This window comes from Heloderma suspectum, chromosome 2, assembly GCF_057233095.1.
Source record: "Heloderma suspectum isolate Gila_16-S chromosome 2, 16-S_ref, whole genome shotgun sequence".
NCBI classification, from domain to species: Eukaryota; Metazoa; Chordata; class Lepidosauria; order Squamata; family Helodermatidae; genus Heloderma; species Heloderma suspectum.
This window is the reverse complement of record NC_139459.1, coordinates 91,439,472-91,465,694: the sequence shown is the minus strand read 5'-3', so window position 1 is coordinate 91,465,694 and position 26,223 is coordinate 91,439,472. Positions and strand designations below refer to the sequence as shown.

General features: G+C 40.2%; 1 protein-coding gene across 9 annotated transcripts in view; it reads left to right on the top strand.

Moving 5' to 3' along the window:
• The window catches only part of ERCC6L2 (ERCC excision repair 6 like 2), an 84,092-nt gene that overhangs the window by 36,893 nt on the left and 20,976 nt on the right, over positions 1–26,223 (top strand). For 7 of the 9 annotated variants that reach the window (XM_084834104.1, XM_084834100.1, XM_084834103.1 and 4 more), the window contains 8 exons: positions 4,410–4,481; positions 5,729–5,874; positions 9,549–9,644; positions 9,726–9,825; positions 14,289–14,441; positions 15,050–15,130; positions 16,738–17,914; positions 19,382–19,536. In XM_084834104.1, the coding sequence (XP_084690230.1) occupies positions 4,410–4,481; positions 5,729–5,874; positions 9,549–9,644; positions 9,726–9,825; positions 14,289–14,441; positions 15,050–15,130; positions 16,738–17,914; positions 19,382–19,536 (1,980 nt within the window). The remainder of the gene's footprint in view (positions 1–4,409; positions 4,482–5,728; positions 5,875–9,548; positions 9,645–9,725; positions 9,826–14,288; positions 14,442–15,049; positions 15,131–16,737; positions 17,915–19,381; positions 19,537–26,223) is intronic. The other 2 variants (XM_084834105.1, XM_084834102.1) reach the window with 1 other exon arrangement.

The window sequence follows — 26,223 nt, the reverse complement described above, 5'->3', positions numbered from 1 at the left end:
AGGTTGTCCTGAGAGGCATATGTCTGACAGCGATTCATATCACCACACTAGACAACAGTTTAGCAGATTCACTCAGTCGAACTTACTGAGCATCCCACGAATGGGAAATGTCTCCACTCATCCTATGTCGCCTATTCCAACAATAGGTCGGCTGTCTGTGGACCTGTTTGCAAACCCATCTAATGCGGTTTGCAAGATGTTCTGCTCAAGAGCAGGAATATGTCACTCACTGTTGGGAGGTGCTTTTCTCCTTCAGTGGAGGTGAACATTGTTCTATCTCTCTCCTCCATTTCCTCTGCTACCAAAAGTGATTGCGAAGATCAAGGCAGAGAAAACCAACTGCCTATTGATCGCACCCTGGTGGCCAAGACAACCGTGGTTCATGATTCTGTCCGATATGGCCAGAGGAAATTTTCTTCCATCTTCTACTCCAGCAGAATCTAATCTGTTGGGATCAAGGACAGATCTGGCATCCGGACCTGCACACCCTGAAGTTGACGGCATGGAGGATTCAGTAGAGGAGGACAGAAGGTCCATATCGTCTCAGGTACAGCAGGTGTTGGATGCTGCAAGGAGGCCAGATAGATATGCTGGCTGTGTGTGTGTGTGTGTGTGTGTGTATAACCTTTATATCCCACTACCCGATGATTGTACTGTAGTAAATGGACAATTTTTGAAGATTTTGCCGCTTCTAAGGGGTTTCATCCTTCCTGCAATTCAATCTCAGGCGTTCTGTCATTCCTTCATCATCTGTTTGAAAAGGGTCTGAAGTATTCCTCTGTTAGGGTTTATGCCGCAGCTGTATCAACTATGAGGGGACAGGTACAGGGATTTTCAGTATTCACCCATCCTCTCACCAAGCAATTTTTAAGTGGGTTGCGGAACTTGGTCCCCTTGTGAAGGACTTAGCCCTGCAGTGGAATCTCTTGCTAGTGTTGCAGGCTTTGACATCAAAACCATTTGAGCGTCTGGTTACTATCGACTTCCATTTACTGTCATGGAAAATGGCTTTCCTAGTGGCTATCACGTCATCTCAGAGAGCGTGCTCTCTGTATCGATGCTCCATTTACAGTTTTTCACAAAGACAAGGTTGTCCTTTGGCCAGACTTCGTCTTTATTCCAAAAGTAATTTTGGAATGTCATCTTAATGAGCTTATTGTGCTACCAGATTTCTTCCAATCACCATCTTCAGCCCTGGAGAAATGTCTGCACGGTGTTGACATCCAAAGGGCTTTGGCTTTTTACAAACCTAGGACTGAATCGCTTTAGAAATCAGAAAGTTATTTGTATGCTATGCGGAAGCTAAAAGGGACTACCTGTGTCATCCCAGAGGTTGGCTGCCTGGATAGTTCAGACCATCACACTGGCGTACCAACTTCTTGGTCAAAAACCTTTGCATCGAATCCAAGCACATTCAACTCGAGCTATAACAATGTCAACAGCCTTCAGGAGAGGAGTAGTTCTAAAGGACCTCTGCTAGGCTGCAACATGATCTACCCCATCTACCTTTGTGAGGCATTGTAAATTGGACATGTATGCTCAATCAGACTGCATGGTACTCTTGTCCGTGTTTCAATAGGACGCTGACCCTCCTCTGGTAAGTTGGCTTGTTAATCACCCATATGTGTGATGCACAGAGACCACAAAAAAAGAAGACAGGTTGCTTACCTGTAGCTAGTTCTTTGAGTAGTCATCTGTGCATTCACACAACCCATCCACCATCCCCTCTTCTGTGTCGATGTCCTGTTGATGTTGATACTGAGGGACCCTCAGATCTGAGACTATTTTTGCAGTCTCAAGGAACTGAGGAGATAGGCGGGAACCCACTCAGACATGCGCAGTGGGACAGTGGGGGAGGTTCCCCGCCAAAAACGTTCTTCAGCTATAAAAGTTTCCCGAATAGAGGCTCCGCGCAGGTGTATACCCCACAGGTGTGAATGCACAGATGACCACTCAAAGGTCTACAGTTACAGGTAAGCAACCAGTCTTTTTTAATGTAGGCCTGCAGCAGGGTTTCTCCAGTCCAAACCTCCAAGGGACTGAGTGTGCTTGAGTACAACACAGGAATACTGGGCATTGTGGGAGTTTAGCCACCTCTTGTCTATTGTTTCACTTCTGGGATGGGAAAATCCAGGCTGTTTAGAGGCTGATCTCTGTTGAAGCAGGAAAGGAGAAGTGAAAGGAGGATAGGGGTTACACTTGACTCCAGAAGGCTGAGTGTTAGGAAGGTACAACCCTTTCCTCAACTCCTATCACTTTTTTCTGGTCCTCTTCATTATATTTCATATTTCTTTATATCATATATACTAGTATTGAACTCAGTTCTCCAAGTGCCACTCCTTATGTGGGCAAAATGGCACCATCCATGCACAAGATATAGTTATCAGCAGGCTGAGGTAAGCCCAAAGGTTTGCAGAAGTAAAAAAAAAATTAAGGAAAGAATAGCAGCACAATCCAATGAGGATGCTCAGTGGGCACAGAATGCTGGTTGGCTGTTGGGGGCAAGTGCGCAGAAAACCAGGTGATAGCAGAGTGGAATAGACTGGCTAGTGTCCTGAAAAGGGAGCACTTCATGCTGCAACATTTTGTTGCAGGTCCCACCTATATGGCAGATAGATGTGTTCTTTAACTGTGAAAAATTTCTAGACAGTGGTTGTAACAGAATTAATTTAGCTGTTTTTATATGTGTATCTTATTCTATGAATTACTAGTAACAATGCTGGCCAAACATTGGGGCAGTGCTGCAACATTTTCTCAATGACCAGGCTGCATGGGTTGCTGCCAGTCAGTCATGATTAAGGGCACCTCCGTGTAAAGTGTATCACAGTAGTACATCCTGGAGATTATGAAGCCATGATGTTGCCTATTATCGATGAACCTTATGCCCTAAATCAAAGTATGCCTATTATTTAGCAGCCTGTTACTACTTATTTGCATTAGTTTTTTTTATGTTTTGCTTATTGTTTAAGTAAGTAATTTGAATGTGGATTAGTATGGTTTTCCTTCTCAGTCTTAAACTACGTAGTCCTTACTTTTCTTGTCTTCTGAGCTACGATGCTGTAGAATACTGTTTCCAAAATGGCATGACATTAGTTTACTGTATTTAAATACACTAGGTGGATTTATTTTCACTATATCCATTATGGAATTAACTATATTAACATATTTGTTACTCTCATGGCGGTGGGGTTGGGGGGTGGGAACTTCTTTTAAAATTTAAACACCCTTCTTGTCCATTTTATTTTCTTAAATACATCTGAAATAGTAAGATCGATATTTTTACCCATAAAAACAATCCTGCTGTGACAGTTTCTAACTGAACTGCAAATGGAAGCTCTGCAAATACTTCCAATGTGTGCGTTTTTAATTCACCTTGTAATTAATTAGATGGTGGTACATTACTGGGTAGGTTAGGACCAGTACGATTGCTGCTTTTTATTCAATAGCTTTTTATCTGCCATTATATAATTAATCAGCTAAATATCCCTCTATCATTTGAAGGCTGTGCTTTTGGGAAACTCTGTGCAAATTAAGAGGTTAAGTATTTGTCACTAAATCAATAACATTGTTTAAGTATTTATTGCCCAGTGGGAACAGGCTATAGACATGGGTTAGAAAATTCCTCTTTTCCCTTTTGTGCCTTGCTTCTGCATGGTGCTCTGGAATTACTGTTGCCAGATGTGGACATGCTTCTTTTGAAAATAACAGTATCACTGTTATACAGAATGCCCTGGATTATTTGCTCCCTTACCAGAAGAACATTGCGTGTGGGCGTATTATTGGCATTTCAAGATCTCTGCAAAGTCTGGGAAGCCAGAACCTACTGTAAACAGAGCAGTAGAGGACAGTGGGAGCAGGAAGGGGCATTCAACTGACTGATGATTTTGGGAAGACAAGTTCCAAGAGGTTCTGAACTTGGATGTAGTACAGCAGGTTTAAAAGAGTGTCAGCTCTGTTAGGAAGGCTATAGTATTCGGATGGCTTTTAAGGACTATGTAGCTGTGTGGTTGTGGCCATGGGCAGTTATAATGCTTCAGAATTCTTGCAATTCTTGCATTCTGACTGTGTTAAAATAACTTTTCCTTAACTGTTTCATGCCTTTTAATGGGCATTAACCAAAGTCCTATAGAGGATTCTTTGTACAATACAGTAACATTTTGTAAAGCATTTTTTTTTTGCAAGATTGGTGTGCACTCATACACATGCACACATCTGACAATTTAGTATCTTAATGTTTGTTGTTTCTGAGAATCCACTGACTCCCTTTTATTCTTCTTGATAAAAAGTGAATAGGCTGCATTAGTTGGTCCATTTGCTGTGGGCAGGGGGAGGTAGAATGTATAATATACATGCAAAGGTTTATTTTGGCTGAGGTTTAGTCAGTGCTCTTTTCTATGGTTCACTTCCAGGTCCTTCAGAAACTTTTTAATCACTTCAGAAAAAGCAAGGATAAAGTGCTTCTTTTTTCCTTTTCAACCAAGGTGAGCTGCATACTATTTGTAATAGGGATGGACAAATCAGTCCGTTTCTGGTCCATGTCAGTTTCTCATGTATTAAATCAGAAGTCCATTCTGTCCAATTTCCACATTACTCTCCGAATTTATTTTTAAAAAATCTGCACCAAAATACGTCACATTTATTTTAATACACCACTTTCCATAATATACACATTTTGTGTGCAACTTTGTCTAATATAAACATTTTTGTATGCATGTTTGGAGCCAAGAAATGCATTGCAAAATTCAGAGAAGTGTACAGTCCAAAGGATAAGTGTGTTCTGATGCACGTATTAGTGTGGGAAGTGTTTAGAAATGTGGACCAAATGAGATTCTCCCTCATTCCTAATTTGTAAGGAACATGACTGACCTTAGCAAGGTATAGTGAAGTGTAAGGCACTGGAGATAACAGTATCTTCTGTCCATTTTTGCTTTTCCACTTGTAATATTTGATACAAAGTGTGATAATGAGAGTATACAGTTTCAAGCATTACACATTTCCTACAGGAAAAGCATTTCTGTGCAGGAAAAACATGGAAATCATATATATCTGATCTCACGTGATCATACCTTTGGCTGTTTTGCTGCACGCTTTCATGTGCATTTGTTCAGCTGTATTCATGTTTACACAATTCAATAGATTTATATGTGATTAACTAATGATGATCTACATGCAGTTTTCATGATTTCTTACACCAAAGCGTTCTCCTTGTAGGAAAAGTGTAATGTGTGAAGCAGCCCTTAGATAACCTGAGGATTTAGTCCTGTCTCCACTTACCTGGAAATAAGCCCCATTGAATTCATTGGGGCTTACTTCTGAGTAGACTGGTATAGTATTGCAATGTGACTGGGCCCAGCTGTCTTGTCATTTTTTTTAATGTGTGGAATTCCTGCATGTGACTAATGAGATTTGTGAAATAGCACACGTGATAAGGCACAATTGCCAGGATTGTATAGATTAAAACATGAATGTACAGATAATATGATATCTCTAGACCAAATTAATAGTTTGTTACTTCCACAAGGAAAGCAGTGTTAAAATGTACTGTTGTTGCAGAAAATATAAAATGCAAAATACAAAAGTGTGTTAAAAGTGTTTCTGCAAGCTGATAAATATTTGTGACTTTGGGGAAAGAGATGGTAGGAAGAGTCTCGGACACTTGATCTCTCTGTTTTGTTGTAGTTGTTTTTAAATTGTACTAATTGCCTGGTCTCCCCATCTTTTCCACAAGTTGCTTGATGTTCTGCAACAATATTGCATGGCATCTGGGCTAGATTACCGAAGACTCGATGGAAATACAAAGGCAGAGGACAGGGTCAAGATAGTAAAAGAGTTCAACAGCGTGGAAGAAGTTAACATTTGCCTCGTTTCTACAATGTAAGAAAATGCTGTGTCTGCTTTTACCTAGGTAGTTAGAGATTTATAGCAAATTTACTGCACTCCTGCTTGATTGATCTTGCATTTTGTCACTTCCTTGGGAAGAAGCAATAACATTACTGTCTGCTGTTATAAGACTGGGAAGTCGACTGCATCAATCAAGGCTATTAGGGTAGAAACTAGAAATGAGTCATAGCCCTTATGTATTTTCATGTTTCTTTAGTCTTCCTCTCTCCTTTCTGGGGATCATTTGAGATCTGAAACTGATGAGTGATAATATTAGATAAATAAAAGTTTTTATTTCAGTTTTAGAACCAACATAATCGTAAATACATTCATTTGCAAAGTTTGTCATTCTAAAGTTTGTGTGAATGAGGCCTGTAGTGACATGTCCAAATAGACATTCACAAATTCAATTAAAAATAATGACAGCTATTACTATATTTTATGGTTGCAGTCTAGATTCTTTACTCTTCTTTCACAGTATAATTCTCCCTTTAAAGAAATATGCTTTTAATTATTTTATTTATTTATTGCATTTATACCCTGCCTTTTTTTCCTGTTGCAAGGAACCCAAGGAGGCTTACATGATCCTCCTTCTCTCCATTTTATCCTCACAACAACCCTGTGAGGTAGGTTGGGCTGAGAGTCTGTGACTGGCCCAAAGTCACCCAGTGAGCTTCCATGGCTGAGTGGGGACTAGAACCCGGATCTCTGGGCTCCCAGTCCAACACTTTCATTTATTTCACTCCTGAGTCCAAAAGAACATGAAATAAGACTGCCATTTTGTTAAGCATCTTGCTGTACTTGATGTTAGTATTCTATTAGCATCAAATACCTTCAAGGCAGGTGTTTATTCTCAGTGATCTTTGTGGCTATTCCAGTCACATAATTCTGTGCTATAGTACCATGGTCGTTGCAGAAATTTTTCCGGGGGAGGAAAAATTGCAGTACACAGAAGTTTATGGTTGTAATTTGCACGTGCATTGTGCTACAACAGACCTGTGCACTTCCCTTCTGTGTGCACTTTGTTGCTTAGCGTCACATTCCATGACATTTAGAAGCCTACACAGATCCTGGGAATTGAACAGTACTAATGCAGAGGGGTGTTATATTCAAGGAGCATCATGAACTCCAACAAAACTTTATTTGAAGTGATGGATGAAAAAAACCATTAGGAACAAGAGAAAAATCCCAAAATGCACAAACATAGTATTACTGTCTTAAGAATATCACATTGGATATTTTATGGCATCACTGCCCTTATCATAATGTTGATAACTTCACATGACTTGGAATGATTTCCTTCATCATGGAAACATTAATGAACACTCTCTAGAGCAGCCTTTCCCAACTGGGTGATGTTTTGAGCTACAATTCCCAGCACTCCTGACCATTGGCCATGCTGGCTGGGGCTGATGGGAGTTGAAGTCCAAAACATATGGAGGGCAGCAGGTTGGGGAAAATGGCTCTAGAGAGTAGTAGTCGAGTCTGTGGGACGTGTCTTTAGTGGTAGTAGGAGAAATGGGTATGCTTGATCAGGCAAGCGTTTAGGGTTCTAGAGTTGCCTGGACTACTTACTTTACTTTTCACGTTAGCATCAGTCACTTTTTATACCAGTTAGCAATACAACTTTTGCATGGCTTGAATTTTTAACTGCACCACCATTCTTTTGGAATTGCATATTTCCCTGGAATTGTACATTTTGTGTATGGTTGCACATTTTTAAAAAAAAATTCTAATAGCATCAGAGGTCCACCATTTCTGGTAGATCTGATAACTGAGCAGTGGCAAGGTCTAGGCACCATGTCAAACCAGACAGTAGACCTGGCCTCTGAGAAATTTGTATACCAGATCTTCTCCTATGTTGTTTCTCAACAGGTTGACCTAGTGACTGTGTAATGACTTTTCCACCTGCAGCTGGAACCATCAATTCTTTCCCTGACTCCTTACACTCCTGTGATGGCCCTTGGGCCAATGGCCATTACAGGGGTGAAGGCTGTGGTTAATATGGGGTGGGGATGGCCTGCTCAGCTCAGCAACACACAATAGATTCAGATTCACACAATGACCTTCACAACAGGGTTATTTATTACTGCCATACATGAGAAAACACTACCTTTGAGGAGCTGCATGGCACACTGTCTCATCTCCAAGGCTTGCCCTAAGAGAGTGAAGGGGAGAGGCTCTACTTGGGCTAAAGAGCTAACAATGGCAGGTTCTCTTAAAGCAATATAAGCAATAAAAATAACCCCCTCTAGCTCTTAATAAATTGCACAGCTGCTACAATCAACTTCAGAGCCCCATCTGTATCTTCCTAAAACCCCAACACCAGGAGACTGGACAACAACGCTGGGCTACACTGCAGCGTTGTCGTACCCTAACAACCCCACTGGCAAAATAGGAAGGACAACACTAGGCTACTTTGCAAGACTAGTGTAACCCACACTTTCCCGGCCACAGCCCTGCCTCCTCCAATTTGGGTATAATAATGATTAACTGTATCTGCACACATCGTTAGGGTAATTGTTAGTGTTTATAAACTAAAAAAAAATATTAACAAGACCTGAGTTAGAAAGATCATGAACCTCTGTCTTTGCTGCTACCTTTTGTTCTTTGGTAGACACACTATTGCCCAAACTTGGCTACTCTAAACTCCTGGATTTCTAAATGTTTTTTTTTTTAATGAGACTGCAATGACTTCCTAATAGGGAAGACCCCCAAAAGGTTTAATGCTTTAGATGTATTCCTCCAAAGCAACTCAGAAATTCAACTCCTTTGAAACATTTGTAAGGAAAATGTATTCAATTTATATGGTATCCTGAAAGAAAATTTATCAGAGGCACAAATACGATTTGACTCTTTGGAAAATACCTGCAGGATAATTTATATATGATCCAAACAAGAGCACTGAGAGTTTTAAGGCGTATGCAATCACATTTTCTCAGTGAAACTTGCCAACGTGGAAGAGGTTTAGCTGATTCATTTAAAAGAGCATCTTCTAAATGGCTTATTTTGGATTGTCTTCAACAAATTTAAAAGTGGTGGAAAAGAAGTGTTGCATGGGAAGTAGAAGCACGAAATTTTAAGTTTGGAAAGCTTCATATCTGAGTTTTTGTTGGAAACTCAAATGAGTATAAATCATGTCCTTTTTCTTCAAATCGAAGTGTGGCACATTAGGTTAATTAAATGTGGTAAGAGGCTTTTCCTGTAAATGGAGCAACATAGTTAATGTAAACCTTACCCCTTTCCTTCACCCTATATAGCTTGGGGAAATAGTGAAAATGACCTCAAGATATCTTGTATAAACTGTTCCATGAATCCACATAGTTTACATCATTGTAAATATGGCTGTCATTTCCCATCATCACTATCATGAGATTATGAGTGGTAATTGGACAGCAGCTCTATTGCATTGGAGTACTTTTAGAGGAATCTTTGCTGGCTATGAAACTGCAGTAAGTTTGCTCCTTATATAACTTGAGGGAATTTTTTTTTTTTTGCAGGGTTCATAATTTAATGGAAAGTTATTGATAGTTGTTGGGAAGGTCAAGAACATGTGATCAGTTTGTCTAGGAAAAAAACTTGTAACATAGTGTGCTGCTGTATGCATAAGCGCTGACCTCATCTTTTATGTATTTCTTCACCTCTTTATTTCTTACATTATTGTAAAGGGCTGGTGGACTGGGACTCAATTTTGTTGGTGCTAATATTGTTATACTGTTTGACCCAACATGGAATCCAGCTAATGATCTTCAAGCCATTGACAGGTACGGGTCAATTGTTAAGAAGTGTTTCGTGTAGTGGATATGGTATTCTTTGTTTTGATCCTGGAAATATTGATTTTGCAGAGCATACAGGATTGGCCAGTGCAGGGATGTGAAAGTATTTAGGCTTATCTCTTTGGGAACTGTGGAGGAGATGATGTACTTACGACAAGTTTACAAACAGGTACGGTTTTTGCTATATTTGAATTCAAATTGCTTTTTAAAAATCAAATTACTATACTTGTAGACCAGTTGTTTTTGTGTGAATGAAAGGTGATCTAATGCAGCACAGTAATCTTTACCTTGGTTTTATGGCTTTTAAACTCATTTATTAATTCTCATACATAAGCTAAGCACTTTCTAGAAAGAATATAAAAACAGAAACTTTTGACATTTACCAGAGTGCCTTCAATAAATGATCAGATTTCATCCTCTGCTAGTAAGGGATGACATTTACTATGGTAGAGGTATAAATATAACACACATAAACATTTCTGTATACCTCCCTGTATGTCCTGAGAAGTACAAAGTTCCTTTGATTAATGACCTGGCTTCATCTTCATTTCCATAATTTATGTCCATGCCTTTTGATTTTGAAGCATAAGTACATGGATATAATTGCATTGGTTCACATTAATCCTTTTTTTACCCTTTCATTTCCCATTCCTCACTTTTCTCTTGTCTTTTCCCTTCCTTCCCTTTGCTGTCTCCCCATTGTCAAAATCTAGAGTGTAGATTTTCTTTTAATTAAATCACACTGTAAAGCATCATATATACTGATAAATGTTATAATTTTCTGACATTTCTCACAGGCCTCCTAAAGTGACCTTCTGACATTTCTCATTGGCCCTATTTCTCTCTAGCTAAAATAAGTCACATGGTTTACTTATGGTTGCAGAAGTTGAAATCTGGGGGTTAGTTGTGGGTGCAATTTCAGGTCTTAGAATCTGTCATTGCAAGGATGTGCATAATATCCAAATTTCTATACCATCAGGCTTTTAAATAGCCTTCAGTTGCTCTCACTTCACAAGAGGAAGTTTGAGAACAATTTGGAATCCTCAAAAGTCTTAAAGATGTATCAAGATCAGATTTATTGGTTAAGATCAGGCTGTTACATATGTTTCAACATCTCATCTAAACATTTATTATATTTATGCTGTACATTTTGATTGCAATCCTGCCCAAAGTTGGGCTTCAGCACAATTTATGCAGCCTTGCTGTGCACAAGGATGTAGTCGTTGCTGTCTATATCAAAGGTAAGCAATGTATGACTCAGCCACCCCACACACACTTTCCTTCCAACCCGATCCTCCCCAAACCATCTTGGATCTGAAACATGTTGACTGTGGGGAAACCACATAGGCTCTGCTCAATTCAAGGGAAAGCCATGGTGGTCCAGATGGAGTCTATGGATTATACATTGCCTTCCCTTGGTCCACATTAACTAAATCCTTACTTAATCCTTGAGGAGGTGGACTGTGGATATAATCTGTGATCTAGTTTGTTTCATCATTTGCAGTTCCTTGCTATTTAAACCTAAATTACTGTTATTTTGTTTATTGATGATGATAGTATGTTGTAAATGGTATACCTACTGTAGGCTAGTAGTACACTTTATATTCTAACCTGTTGCCTGGATGCAGTTATGGGCTAGATGAGGGCTAATAAACTCAAGATGAAACCTGATAAGACAGAGCAGAGACCTGGTGGGTGGGTGGTTCCTGGGTCCAGGAATTGGGTTCACCTGTTCTGGTCTGAGTTGGACTTCCTCTGAAGGAACAGGTATGTAATCTGCTGGAGTTTCTGCATCCGTCTTTGCCATTAGAGGCTCAGGTGACCTCAGTGGCACAGAGCACCCATTACCAGCCTCAGCTGGTATGCCAGCTATGTCCATTCCTGAGTAGGGATAGTCTGGCTACTGTGTTCCATGCAGTGGTATCCACATGGTTAGACTATTGTAATGTGCTTTACATGGGACTGCCCTTCTGCCTGGTTTTGAAGCTGCAGCTAGTGCAGCAGCTAGAATGCTCAGTGGAGCACTTAGATATGCACATATTATACCTGCACTGACTGCCTATTAGCTATTGAGCCATCTTCAAGGTTTTGTAGCTAACATACAAAGGCCTAAATGACTTGGGACTAGGATACCTAGCTAACCGTCTTCCCATACACACATACCCAGTCAACCCCTGAGATCCTTTGAGGAGCCCTTACTGGCCATTCTATGGCCAGTGGTGTAAAAAACAAGAGCATCTATATAGCAGACTGCCTTCCATTTTTATGCATTTCTTAGGAGTAACTGGGCAAACTATTAAGAGAAATTGTGTTGCTTTTAGCTAGGAATGTATTGCTTTATAATAGGAGATGGCTAAAGGCCCTGCAAAAGGAGGCACACAACCTTGTGAAACCTGAAAGGGAGGAAGGCCTGGATTATCTCAAGGCTGTTAGTTTGGGGCTGGGGTTCTTATCTACATTTCAAGGCCGTAAACCATTTCGGCCTACGCAGAGTAGCCCCAGCTGGGGAGATGTGAATATGCCGTCTCTTCCTCTGGAGGGAGTGGGGAGGAGTAGAGTGGCCAGAGCTGAGCTGGAGATTGTATAAAGCCTGGGGGGATTCTCAGCTCTGTGTCCTTCGTTTCCATCCAGTCTTAGTGGAGATGTCTAGCTTGCATGGCGTATGATGTAAAGGACCCTGCTTTGGTGTAAGAAGTATAGGCTAGTGTCAAGAATGGGATAGTAGAAGTGGGAACCATGAGGGCTGCTTGGGTAGTCATGTATGAAGTAGCCACCTGGAGGTTGACTGTCTTTTGGCCATTTCTCAGCCCTGCAGTTCAAGGCCACGCTCTGCTCGGCTCTTTGGGAAAATGATAACAGCCATGCCTGGTGGGAACATTCAGCCTCCTTGAGGGGTGGAGTGGGGTGTCCTGGGACTGGGCTTGGATTGGGTGTTTCAAATCTGCCCTGAGTTGCTAGGGCTGGGCAATAGAAAGAGGGATAAAGAAGGGGTGGGTGTCTCTTCTTGGCCCTGACGGTACTAGGGTGTGCTGCTGGTCGATGGCTATCCTGAGAGGCCCATACTTTGGTATGTATAGGATAGACTAGGTAGCTTTATTGTTTTGCTCTTGGCAGTGTGTGCCTTGGTGTTTGGCGTTTCTGGTTTTGCTCTGTGTATTGTACCTTGCTTGTAATTTCCTGTACAACCTACCACCTCTCCCCATTCCTTCTTCTTTGTTCCTTTCCCCTAATAAACTTTTATCCAACTTCCAGTTGGTGTGGTATGTCCTGTATAACTTCAGTGCTAAATATAGTGCTTATTGGCCTGGGAAGGGAGCTACTGGGTCAACTTTGGGGGAACCTGTGGCCAAGTTTAAAAAATGTTTTAACTCTTTTAACCATTGTTTTATTCTTTGATCATGTTGTTCACCGCTCTGAAGTCTTCTGATGAGGAGCGGTATATAAATACTGTAAATAAATAAATAAGTTGGGCCTGGCCTACCTTGCAGGGTTGTTGGAGCAAGACCAACAATCCTTCACAGCTGGTTAGCTTATTTTATCTGTATTGAGTTTCCAATAATGGTTTTGTTAATTGGGTTTCTGTACTTTCTTTCCATTACTCTCCCCATTTCCCCTGTCCCTAACTTGTAAGTAAACTATCTACCTCAACATTCTGTGCTGCTATTTTTTCCCTTGGGTCAGGTATTAAATCCAGTGGGTCACCAGCCAGGAATATTAAGCTGTATGTTGAGGCATCTGAGACATTCCTCCAAGTCTCTGGTGCGGGGACCTGAGGCGGTGGTGGCAGTGGGTAAAGCGTGATTGGCAGAGTCATGGTGCTCCTGTCTACCCTTACAAATGGAATGTGACCTGGTAGCGGTACATAAGCAGGCCTTCTCAGTGGTGGCACACACCCTTTCGACCACTGTCCCGGTCTCTCTGGTCAGGGAAAGTCGCACAGAAAAACCACCCTGTTTTATTGTTATGCCGTAGTGTGTTTTTTTAAGTGCTCTTACCTGTTTTTAATTATTTATTATTTTATGTTGTTTTTATATTGTCATGTTGTATATTAAAGTAAACCACTTCAGGATTGTAATATTTTAAGTGGTATAGAAGTATTGTAAATAAATAAAATATTTATGTATTCGTTACATTTCTATACCATCCAATCGCTGAAGCTGTCTGGGTGGTTCACAAAAATTAAAACCATAAAATAGAACATGATAAAATACAATATAAAAGTTTAAAAATGAGTTATAAAATAAAAATTAAAACCAAAATAAAATCTACCAGCAGGGCAAAGATTTAAAGCACAGTAATAGATTTAAAACAACAGAAACTGAAAGACTAAAATGCCTGGGAAAATAAGATGGTCTTTACCTGATGCCGAAAAGAGCACAACGTAGGCATCAGGCAAGCTGCTCTGGGAAGGGTACACAGGGGAGTTCAGACATTTTCTTTCCAGTAAAATTGCTCAGGTCAATATTACTCCACAATAGTAGCATCTGCCAGGGTAAATAAAACAGAATATTTTCTAGTTTAGGAATTTCTGCTAGATCTGGCTAAAGCTGTGTATATACTGTAAATGCCAGGAAAGTCTGACATGTTGTTGCAGGAACATGCTTCTGAATTCTTTTGTATTGCTCTGTTTAGCAACTGCATTGTGTGGTGGTAGGAAGTGAAAATGCGAAGCGATATTTTGAAGCAGTGCAAGGATCCAAAGAACATCAAGGAGAACTTTTTGGTATCCATAACCTTTTCAAGCTTCAGGACCATGGATCCTGCCTTACAAAAGAAATTCTGGAGGTTTGGTGTTTTTCCTTGACGTTTTGAATATCTTTGTATATTCTCACTATGTCTTACTATGTATTTGAAGAAATATACATTCTGAAATGGAAGAGGATTTTCACACTAGTAAAATTATCAATTTGTGCAAAGGACTAATCACCCCATAAAAAATATAAGAATAAATAAAGTTATTTTTCTTACAGGGTAAGAGAGGACCTGTCCAGTTGGCACTGCATTAATTAATTTGATTTTAGTTGTTCCTACATATTTTTTATGTTACCCTTTCAGGAAAAGATCAGAAATGAAGGGCATTCAGCTCTGTCCTTGATTGTAAGTATGTAAATACAAGTGGGACCTGCAAAAGAAAAAAAAGTTGCAGTTTTGAGTACTTTTCAGGGTTCCAGCCAGCTTTGTCCTTTTCAAGGATACTCCATTTCATTGCCCCCCCCTCATTTTCCTCCCCCCACATAGCCAATGGTCAAGAATGCTGAGAGCAGTAGTCCAAGACATCTCGAAGACTGGTATATAGGATACAGGGCACTGATGGACAGAAAGTTTACAGACTAGAGCTGTGAGTCTACCTGACACAAACTGAACTGTTATAAAATTGCTTTGCTGTTTTATAGAGGGAGGGTCAAGTGGAAGCTGGTGTCATGACAGCTACTACATGGTTAAAAGAGGAACCCCAGCTACATGGAATCGAAACGGTAAATTGTCAAGTTGTCTTTCTGTTCTTACATGTCATGAAATGTACTACTTTTCTGTGAGTGAGCTTCATAGAATTTCTTACCTATCGATAAAGCCAGTTATCAGTTGGAGGGCAGCAGGAGAAAATAAGATAGCACTGCAGGGTCTGAAGTGTCCCAAACATCCAAGTATTTCAGAACATTTCTGTGTGCTTTGTACAAAGTTTCTTTTCTGGTTTATGAATATTTTTTGCAGCTTATACATTTTGAATCTGGCAAGTGATAATGTACAGCTAGATAGTTAGGATTAGAAATTTGTTTATTTATTTGCACCATTTATACTCCGCCCTTTAGCCAAAAACCTCCCAGAGAATTTACAGAAAGTAGCATGACAGTCCCTGCTCTCTTTGGATAGCAAAATATAGGGTATATGTTACCTAATAGTACATGGAGAGGTCATATCAAGGAATTTAACAGAATACAACAACTCAACTGTATTCTTAAAAATACGTTTACAAAAAGTAAATAAAAGAAATGGTGACACCAATGATATATGATGCCAGTGATAGCCTTTAGGAAGTTTTAGAGCCAACTGCTTTCTGTTTTCACATCATAATTCCCTTAGCATTGGTAGCCATGGCTTATATAGAATTTATTTTTCTATTTTAAAAATGTCATTCTAAAAGGAAGCTGAATGTAAATTGTATAACAACTATGCCATAAATACAGTGGAAGAACTGTATCATCAAAGTTATCACATAAAATAGAGACTCAAACACCTGAACCAATACAGTAGAAAATAAATAGAAATGCCTTCTTAGGAAGAAGGTTTTGTTTATATTGTAAAAGCTTGGCTATTTATACAGTGTGTTTCCTTACAAATAATTCAATTAAGCTTGTAATCATAATATACCTATTAGAAGTAAAATCTACTCAATGAGGTGAGACTTGCTTCCCAGTTGGCCTAGCAATGTCAGCGTATATGTCAAGCTTTTTGGTTTGGATTGTTTTGCTAAAAATAATTTTGAATCCTGAAAAGCTGCATATAAATGAGACACTGAAAGCCACAATAAAGAAGTGCAAGTTGTTCCTTAATAGTTAAACAATAGCTCTTGGTACCAATAGGTATAATCCTAAGAACTTGCAGTTTTTGAGGAGAAGTGTTTTTTTGTGTGTGTGTTTTTTACGTGGCACAGTTTCCGCATTTCGTGCCGAGTACTTATACTGTATGGGCTGGATCCAGACATATTCTTCTGTGAATAAAATGGCTCCTTCCATTTATGGAAGGAGGCTCCTGCCAGAGGAAATGGAGAGAGTTTCATTGGTTCCATCTACAGCCCTCTGCACCATCTTCCACTCTATTCCAGAGGGTTTCCCCACTCTCTGGAGCAGTTTTTCAGGGAGCGCAGGGGCTGCAAGGAGAAAGAAATAAGCAAAAATTGACTCCCCATGCCTTCTACTTACAGGAGTATCCCATGAGTGGAACTCTGCTCATCGTTAGTCTGGATCCAACCCTATTTTATTAGTTATGATTATATGGCATTTGAAGATTGAAATTAGTACTAATATGACAAAGACATTTTAAATGTCTGACTTGTTTCATATTTTCCTATTTTGCATGACTTCAGCATACAGAACGTGGTTGTGAAGATGAAGATGCTATTAGTCCAAAGGAACTATTGGAAAAGGAAGGATTTGATTGTAGCAGTGACTTCAGTGATGAGGAGCTAGTGAGAAATCCTAAGCTGAAAGCAGAAAGAAACAGATCTTGCAAAGCAAAAAATGCCAAAATTCTGCAGGGACAACTTACTTTAATGCAGTGTGGATTTCCTAAACTTCTAGAAAAGAGAATTAAAACAGCTGAGAATGGCAATTGCACTGGTACCTCCAGTGATGAAAGTGTTGGCAAATCTGTGAGTCAAAGATCCAAAGGAAGCTCCCAAACTGGCTATTCTTTGAAAACTGAGGACCACTGTAGCATTTCAGGACAACAGAAAACAGCAGTATCACCATTCAGAATTGAAAAACAAGAGGTGCATGGTGAAATGGCAAATGGTAATTATCCCATTTCACCTTATTCTGAGGAAGAAAAGGATACTGGAAATAAATACAAAGACATGCAAATTTCAAATCATTTTGGGGTAGTTAGTGAGACTGAAGAGAGTTCAGTGGAAAGTGATGATATTATTTTTCCTTCCCAAGTTCCTACTGATCAGGAATATGTTAAAAGCTATAAAGAAACAACAATAACCCATGACTGTTTAGATGCAGAAAAAAGCCCCCTGCTCCTGCAAAACCATTTGACTTCTGAGAAGAGTCATTGGAATATTTCACCTTCCAGTAAGACAAAATCATTTGCAAATATCAAAAAGATCACAACTGTGAAAGAAGCAAGTGACATTAGCGATGAGTCTGATGATATTGAGATACCCAAATCAGGAAATAAGGAATTCACCAGCACTGTGAAACAAAAACGATTCTATAACAAAGAACTCAACAACTCCTCCAGAAATGTTCAGCACAGAAGGCATTCTAGCTTGGAGGAAAGCAATTCTGATTCTCAGAATATAGAGGAGTTTTCATCACCAGAGGACAGCTTCTCAAATAGGAAGATTGATTTTAATAAACAAAAGCTAAAAAGTGATGGGCGTAGAATTCAGTTTGACTCCAAATCACTGAGATTTGCCAATCATCCCTCTCGGACACTGAGAAAACAAAGTAATTTCAGTAGGTACCAGACTTCTTTCAACAAGCAAACATTTGCAAGCCAAGGACCAAAAGTGGGATCACTGGACAAACTTCTTGGTAATTGCATATATAGCACAAAATATTTTTCCAAGAAGAATAGTGGCCATAAATTAAAATATGAAAATGTTTTAGTTTCTGAAATATGGGACTTCTTTGTTCATGACCTATAATGTGTGCATCTTGAAGCCTTTGAGTCCCTCCTTTGTTGAATATACATGTTCATCATTTAGTGTTGCATGTGTGAAACAGCCATCACCAATCAAATACACAGACAAAGCTTTAGATCATCTGACAACATCTCAAACATGTTCCTTTTCCACGGAAATACTTTACTTGCCCATATGTAAGTTAGTCACCATTAGAGCTTAAAGCTAAGCTGGTTGGTAGGTTAAAAATTTTAGAATTAAGTAAAGCTGCAAGTTATCAAGTGACATATGTGGGAATCTGCTTTTAGTCAGACTTTTGTCCTTAGGACAAACATCTCTCCTTCTCATTCTGAACATCTTTCGTCAGTGGTGATTGAATAAAATCCTACTGTACTATCCTAGTGTACATTATTTCATCCATGGGAGATTCTTGCTGCATCCAATCCATTGTGTGTGTGTGTGTACATACTGTATATACAATGTATATGTATACAGTATAGTGTATATACATTATGTGCGTATACACATGCACATACACACACCCCCCTCACAATGTCTTGTATTTTTCAATGTCTTATTACAGTGAAAAACGTAGCTAGTTGGACAGTGAAGTGCAGATAACGAAGAGGATTTTGTGAGTGATGCTGGGGGGAACACACACTTGGAGTTTTCTGTAATGCTGCAAATGTGTGCATTTACAGCAGGACAGATTTAGAAATAATTTCTTTACAGACAAAAACCTGGTGGATTTTGTCAAATCATTTTAAAGCCCATTTTTGAAACAAAAACAAACACTGTTGAACACAAAGGTATGATGGTCTTATAATATCTTATAACAACAATTCTAGCTTTCTTTGAAATTGCCATTAGAGCTTAGAGTAAGTGGAACATTTGAGACAGGTTTACTGCCTGCCTGTATGACAGTCTAAACTTAGTTTTATTTCAGTTAAAACCTTCCTCTGTTTTATTGGTCTTATTAATGTCACAGTCTTTAGCTGCCCATTTAGAGTATTTTCATTAATGGAATGTAGTTCTTACTGTATATCTTTGGTACTTATGGGCAATACAGAACCAACGGTTTTGTTAGCATCTCACTTATGACAATCAAAGCTGGCCTTGAAATAATTTTTATTAATGACAGTGCTTTCAAACAAAATTTTCCTTATCTTGAAAATTGCATCATCCTTAAAATAGTTAACATTTTGAGTTTGTAGGTTTAAAATGTGTACTCTGCTACCCAGACATACTTGGATGGATGAATAGTAATTAAATTAAAACTTATAATTTTGTGTGAAACTTTAGGTTTCATTGAATGTCTATCTGTCAGTCATTTTTAGTTGTTAAGCATATGAACTCTGTGTTTCTTTTCATTTACTAGATGATGTTGCTGAAGTCTCGTATGTTCATTCAAACCAAAATGTGGTTGGTTCAAGCAAGGCTGAAAATCAGATGAGTCGATGGGCAGTGAGAGATGTGTTTGAACTGCAGCAGTTTTCCCAACTCCCTGCAAATATAGCAGTATGCAGCGCCAGGGTAAAGAGAAAGATTTGAGAAATGTTTTCTGCTACTATTGTTATTTTTTAAACCATAGTGTTTCCCTTTTTTTAAAATGTGGCTTTCCATTATTGCCCACCATGAGTGATCAAAGGCCTGGTTTCTTGGAGGAGGCACTTCCAACAGAGTCCTAGCAAAGCGATTTCTATTCCAAGGGAGCTAGGGTTGGGCAAACTATTATGTTTTGAAAGACAGTTATTTTCACTTGAAAATGCTTACCTGAGACTTGCCAAGGATGTGTATGTACACTTATATATTGTATGGCTTTGTTTGTTGTACTTAAGGAAAGAAGGAATATGGAAGAGAAACATATACTATGCATACATTTATGACCATTTTGGTTGGATAATACATAGAAAATTAGAAGCCTGCATCCTGTGCATGGGTTGGTTTTGTTTAAGTCGGTACGTGTATTTCAGCACTCACCTTCTCTCTTGGCTCTTACTACCACCTTAAGATTTACAGATCACAATGCTAGAAACATTACCTGGGAGAATTCTCCCTTCTGTGTAGCTCTTAGAGGCACAATATCTTTCTCAGTGTAAATGTGACAAGCCTATGCTATCTGGCTCCCTAACCTACAGCTTTCAATCCATTTCCCCAAGCTCCTTTTACTTCTAGATCCTCTTCCCCTTTGGTTTGTTTTCTCCTCGTCCATGGGGCTGTCTTCACGAGCAATTTAATGTGAAGTTAGATCAGGCTGAATTCCTTCACGACAGATGACGTTGTCACCAATCCACTGCCAACCAGCCGCTTCCCTCTTGAAAAGCCGCATTTTCTAAAACTTCTTTTACGCCAACTTTTTCAGTGAAAGTGGCTCCATGGCAGCTTTACCACAGTGTGCCATTTCTTCCCCACCTCCTGCATTAAATCCTGGGAGTGCCTCTGTCACCTGGCAGTGACGTGGTCAAGGCAGTGACGTGGATGTCCTATTCCCTCTGGTTTCCCCAATAGAAGTAGTTTTTCCCATTCCCATTAAGGAAATTCCCAGGAGCACATCAGTGACCCCTCACATTACTGCAGTAGTGGGGACACTCAATCACCTTAGGTAGCCTGCTTTTAATCTTTAACATATCCCCCCTTTCTGTGCATGTATACTCAGAAGTAAGATATAAATCTTGCTGTCCTGCAGTGAAAGGGTAATACTCCAATGTGCTTCTTGTTCCGTTGTCATGAAGATCCTCCCCACCCCCCAGTGAACTTTCAAGTCCCTAGCCTGACTCACTCCGTTCATAGAGCCTGTCTCGCAGCAAAACTGACCACTATCAGTTTTCAAAGAAACTGTATCATAAACTTTTTTGTTGTCAGCTTTGGCCCCTGAGCAGTTGGAAAATTCACAGACATTCCATTAACATCACACAAGGTTGACCATCCATTTCAGAGGCTTCACTGCCACAAGTGCAAGGAAGTACAAACTAAGTAAGTAAAGCCTGTGCCTTTTAACAGAAATTCTTATGAAGAAGTAGAGCAGGAGAAGCATTTCCTAGCAGTGAAATAAAGTAATGGGAAAAAATTCACCTACTTAAGAACTTAAGAGGAGCCATGGTAGATCAAACTAAAGGTCCATCTAGTCCAGTATTCTGTTCACACAGTGGCCAGTCAGCTGTCTGTGGGAAATCTACAAATAGGACATAAGTGCAACAGCATCCTCCTGTCCATGTTCTCCAGCAACTGGTGTACATAGGCATACTGCCTTTGATACTGCAAGTAGCATATAACCATCAGAAGTAGTAGCCATTGATAGCCCTCTCCTCCAGGAATTTGTCTAACCCCCTTTTAAAGCCATCTAAATTGTGGCTATCACTACATCTTGTGGTAGCTAATTCCTAGGGATGTACGAAAGTCACTTACCTTTTCGCAGGGGTGCTTCACGGTGGGGGGGAGGCGCTTCGCTTCTCCCCCCGAAGTTCAGGCGAGGGGGGGGAGGTGTCCCGCCTCGCCTGGCTGAAATTCAGGCCGGGGGGGAGGCGCCCCGCCTCACCCGGCCGAAATTCAGGCCGGGGAGAAGCGCCCCGTCTCCCCGACCGCGAGACAAAAACTGTAAAAAAAAAACAAAAAACACACCCCCATGATAGGCTATGTAACGATTAACGTAGCCTATCACGGCTAGATTTCCAAAATCAGCCGTGATAGGCTACGTAAATCGTTACGTAGCCTATCACGTCTGACTTTGAAAAAAAATAAACAAACGTGTACGCAAATGGCGGCTCCCTATGGGCGCCGCCATTTGCGTTCCTTATTTGGTCCCGGTAGTCTACGTAAAGATTTACGTAAAGCACGCGCTTTTTTTTTTTTTTTCCAAAGTCACCCGTGATAGGCTACGTAACGATTTACATAGCCTATCACGGCTGACTTTGGAAATCTAGCCATGATAGGCTACGTTAATCATTACGTAGCCTATTACAGGGTGTTTTTTTTTTTACACTTTACTTTGTAATGGCGGCGGTGGCGGCGGCCGGTCAGAAGACCAGCTGCTGCCCCCGCCCCCGCCGAAAGGCTGACGAACTGCCACCGGGACCCGCCGCTGGGAGGGACAATCGCCAAAGGTAAGTCCCATCCCGGGGGGGGGCGGAGAATTTCACCGCCGATTTCGGGGGGTCGAATGCGTTGGCGCTCGACCCCCCGAAGATTCGGGGAGAAATTCTCCGCCATCCCTACTAATTCCATAGTTTAAGTATGTGCTGTGTGCTTCCTTTTATCTGTCCTAAATCTCCCACCAGTCAGCTTCACGGGTTGACCCCAAGTTCGAATATTATGAGAGAAGGAGAAAAAAATGTCTCCCTATCCACTTTCTCCACACCATGCATAATTTTGTACCCATCTATCATGTCTCCCCTCATTCACCTTTTCTCTAAGCTAAATAGTCCCAGATGGTGTAACCTTTCTCACAGGGGAATTGCTCCAGCCCCTTGATCTGCACTTAGTTGCCCTTTTCTGCACTTTTTCCAACTCTACAATATCCTTTTTTAGGTGCAGTGACCAGAACTGTACACAGTATTCCAAGTGTAATCACACCATAGATTTGTTTAAAGGCAGCATGATATTGGCAGTTTTATTTTCAATTCCTTTCCTAATTATACCTAACATGCAATTTACCTTTTTCACAGCAGCCACACACTGGGTCGACATTCTAATCGAGCTGTACACTGCAACCCCAAGATCTCTTTCTTGGTCAGTCACCTCTAGCTCAGTATGTGAAGCTGGGATTTTTTGCCTCAGCGTGCATCACTTTACACTTGCATACATTGAGCTGCATTTGCCATTTTGATACCCATTCTCCCATTTGGGAGAGATTCTTTTGGAGCTCTTCACAGTCCGTTTTTGCTTTAACCATCCTAAATAATTTGGTGTCATCAGCAAACTTGGCCACCTCACTTTTCACTCCTAATTCCAGATCATTTGTGAACAAGTTGAAAAGCTGTGGTTGCAATACAAATCCCTCTAGGAGCCCACTGCTTACATCCCTCCATTGGGAGAATTTACCATTTATTCCTACTCTTGGCTTTCTATTCTTCTACCAGCTACTGATCCATAAGAGGATATCTCTTATTCCGTAACTGCTAAGATTACTCAGGACTCCTTGATGAGGGTCTTTGTCAAAGGCCTTTTGGAAGTCCAAGTAAACAATGTCTACCAAATCACCTCTGTCCACATGTTTATTGACACTGTCAAAGAACTCTACAGTGTTAGTGAGACAGGATTTACCTTCGCTGAAAGCATGTTGATTCTTCTTTAGCCATGCTAGCTTGAGGTTGTGGTAGACAGCTCAATTAGAATGTCTTCCACATGCTTGCTAATTTTATTTTTAATAATGCTTTCAACCAATTTACCCAGACCAGGTGCTAAGCTAACTCGACTGTAACTTCCCCAATCCCTCTAGATCCTCTTTTAAAAACTGGTGTTACATTGGCCATTCTCCAGTCCACTGGTACAAAGGCTGAACTTAGGGATATGTTACATATTTTTGTTAGAAGTTCAGCAGTTTCACACTTGAGTTCTTTAAGATCTCTAGGATAGATACCATCTGGACCTGGTGATTTATTAACTTTCAATTTGTCATTAAGTTTGAGAACTTCATCTTTCGTCACCACTATTTACCTTAGTTCCTCAGACTCCCTTTTTGGAAACATCAGTTTAGGCACAGGTATCTGTCCTACATCTTCTGCAGTGAAGATAGATGAAAAGAATTCATTCAGCTTTTGTTCAATCTCTTTATCTTCCTTTAATACTCCTTAAACTCCATTTTCATCCAGCAGTCCAACTGCCTACCTAGCTGCTTTCCTGCTTCTGATATATCTACTGTAAGTAATTTTTTATTGCTGGCCTTGATGTTGTTAGCAACATGCTTCTCAAAATGCTTTTTTGCATCTTTTATTGTCTGCTTGCATTTCCTTTGTGCATGTTTGTGTTCCATTTTGTTCTACGCATTTGGGTAAGACTTCCATTTTCTGAAGGAAGCCTTCTTTTCTCTTAATAGCTTCCTTGACACTGCTCATTAACCATGCTGGTGGCATCTTGAACTTAGTGTGACCTTTCCTAACCTGTGGAATACTTTCTACCTGAGCTTCTATTTTTGTGGTTTTGAGTAACCTCCCAGCATTTTGGAGAGATTTAACCCTCTTGACTCCCCCTTTCAACTTCCTGTTTAACAGTTCCTTAATTTTAGAGAAGTTTCCTCTTTTGAGGTCAAATGTGATTTTAATGTCTTTATGTCAAAGGTATGGAAACACAACCACAAAAAACTGGCAATTTTACTTGCCTATTTAAAAGCTCAAAGCCGTCATAGGGATTCTCTACACCAGGCTTTTATCTTGCAATCGAGATGGGTTACTCACAGAAGTTTGCGGGTCCTTTGCGTGACATTGGCAACTTCCAAGGCCTCTCCCGTACTTTGTATCCATTTCCACGGCTTTATTTGTAACAGGGAAAATGCACTATTTTAAAAATGGTGATTTGAATTGCTCTGCATAATTATGGAGTTGCACTATAACTACAGCTATACCACAGTGCCATCTAGTGGCTGCATAATGAAACATATAGAACTTGGAGAGAGAGGAAATCCCCTGAAAAAAGGAGGAAGTGTAAAGAGCCGATCTTTATGCCACAAAGAATCCGGAAGCAGAAGCCCTGGTAAAGCTGTGGGATAAAAAGCCTTGTGTAGAGAAGTCCATAGGCTCTGTGTAGATTTACCTATGGAGGGGCTCCCGTGTCTTTCAAAGCTGCAGAGAAGACTATAATAGGAAAACATGTAGTTTTTCCCCACATAGAGATACAGCAGTGTTATATTTTGCTGCTCATAAAGATCCTGTCAATGGGCATATGTGTGTGCAGAACTGATAATAACAAATCTAAAGAGGTAATACATTGGTTCATTTCCTATGTCCTGATATTTTTAATCAAGTATCAATCTATTGTCTCCTCCTAGCAATTTCTTGATGATTTTATGTCCATTAAGAGCAAGTGTGCTGATCTAGGCCATAATCTGCTTTCAGTGTCACTCTTGGTGGTGAAACATTGAGCTGGCTCATTCAGTTCACCAGTGCAGGAAAGCATTTAGATCCTATGATGCAGCATTTCTGTAACAATGCCTTTGCATGCCAGTTGCTCTGGTTTGTGAGAATGTGGCATATGATAACTATATTGGTCCCAGAAAGAGCTAAGTGTAGAAGCAGGATACAGCAGCATCATGATTTGTACAGGAAGCATGCCTTGTCAGAGGGTAGAGCTGCCCATCCAAGTAGTATATATATAGAGATGTCTGGTGCTTTGTGAGCATTAGATACTTACTTGGAGAGAGATCTGAACTGGAAATGAAACCTCGGTAGGGGAAAAAATGTGTGATGATTTCATTTACTGCCTTTAGCACATACTTTGAAAAGCCATTAATCTTTCTGCAAAATTTAATTGTTATATCTTCAGCGTAGGGTTAATTTTCATGTGCCCTGTTTACTTGCTGATGATTCATAGAACTTTAAAAAGTGGGCTACACTTTCTCTCTGCTTTCCTGGTCTTTCTTCTACTTCAGCATTTGCAATAAATGTACAGAGCTTTGAATGCAGAAGCAAATCACTGCTGCTCTGTTCTCTTTATACTTTTCCGCTGACTTTTCACATAGGGCTAAATCCAATGTTACATGAGCAGATGCCCACTCGCGCAACAGGAGTTTCCCTTACCCTCCTCTTTCCTGCAGTCTCCCACACGCAACTGAAATCTTCTCCAACTCTCTGGGGCAGATTTGGGGCACAAGCGGGAGGCTCCTGGTGGCAGAGAAATTCAGTCCACCAGAAATGTGGACTGTTCTGGAATGGGTGCAACCCATTATTCAGAATGACCACAGTACAGAGGAAATTAATCATGCTTCAGCAGTCAGATTTCTCTATATGTAATTTTCTTGTGCTTTTGAAAAATCTCTGCTTATGCTTAATGTGTGTGTGGAAAATATAAGCACAGATGTATATTGCGAATCTGCCACTCTACTTAGGCAATGAGGAACACAGTGGTTAATGAACAGACATGTAAATAGCCCAATCTTAAAACTTGCATCAGAGAATAAATGCTTAGAAGGGGTGTAACTATCATTCCACAGTGTAATCTCAGAAAGGGAGCAATGCAGAAAAAAATTTACGAATGTACACTTTCAGTGCGTTATCAGCATTGCAAGGAAGC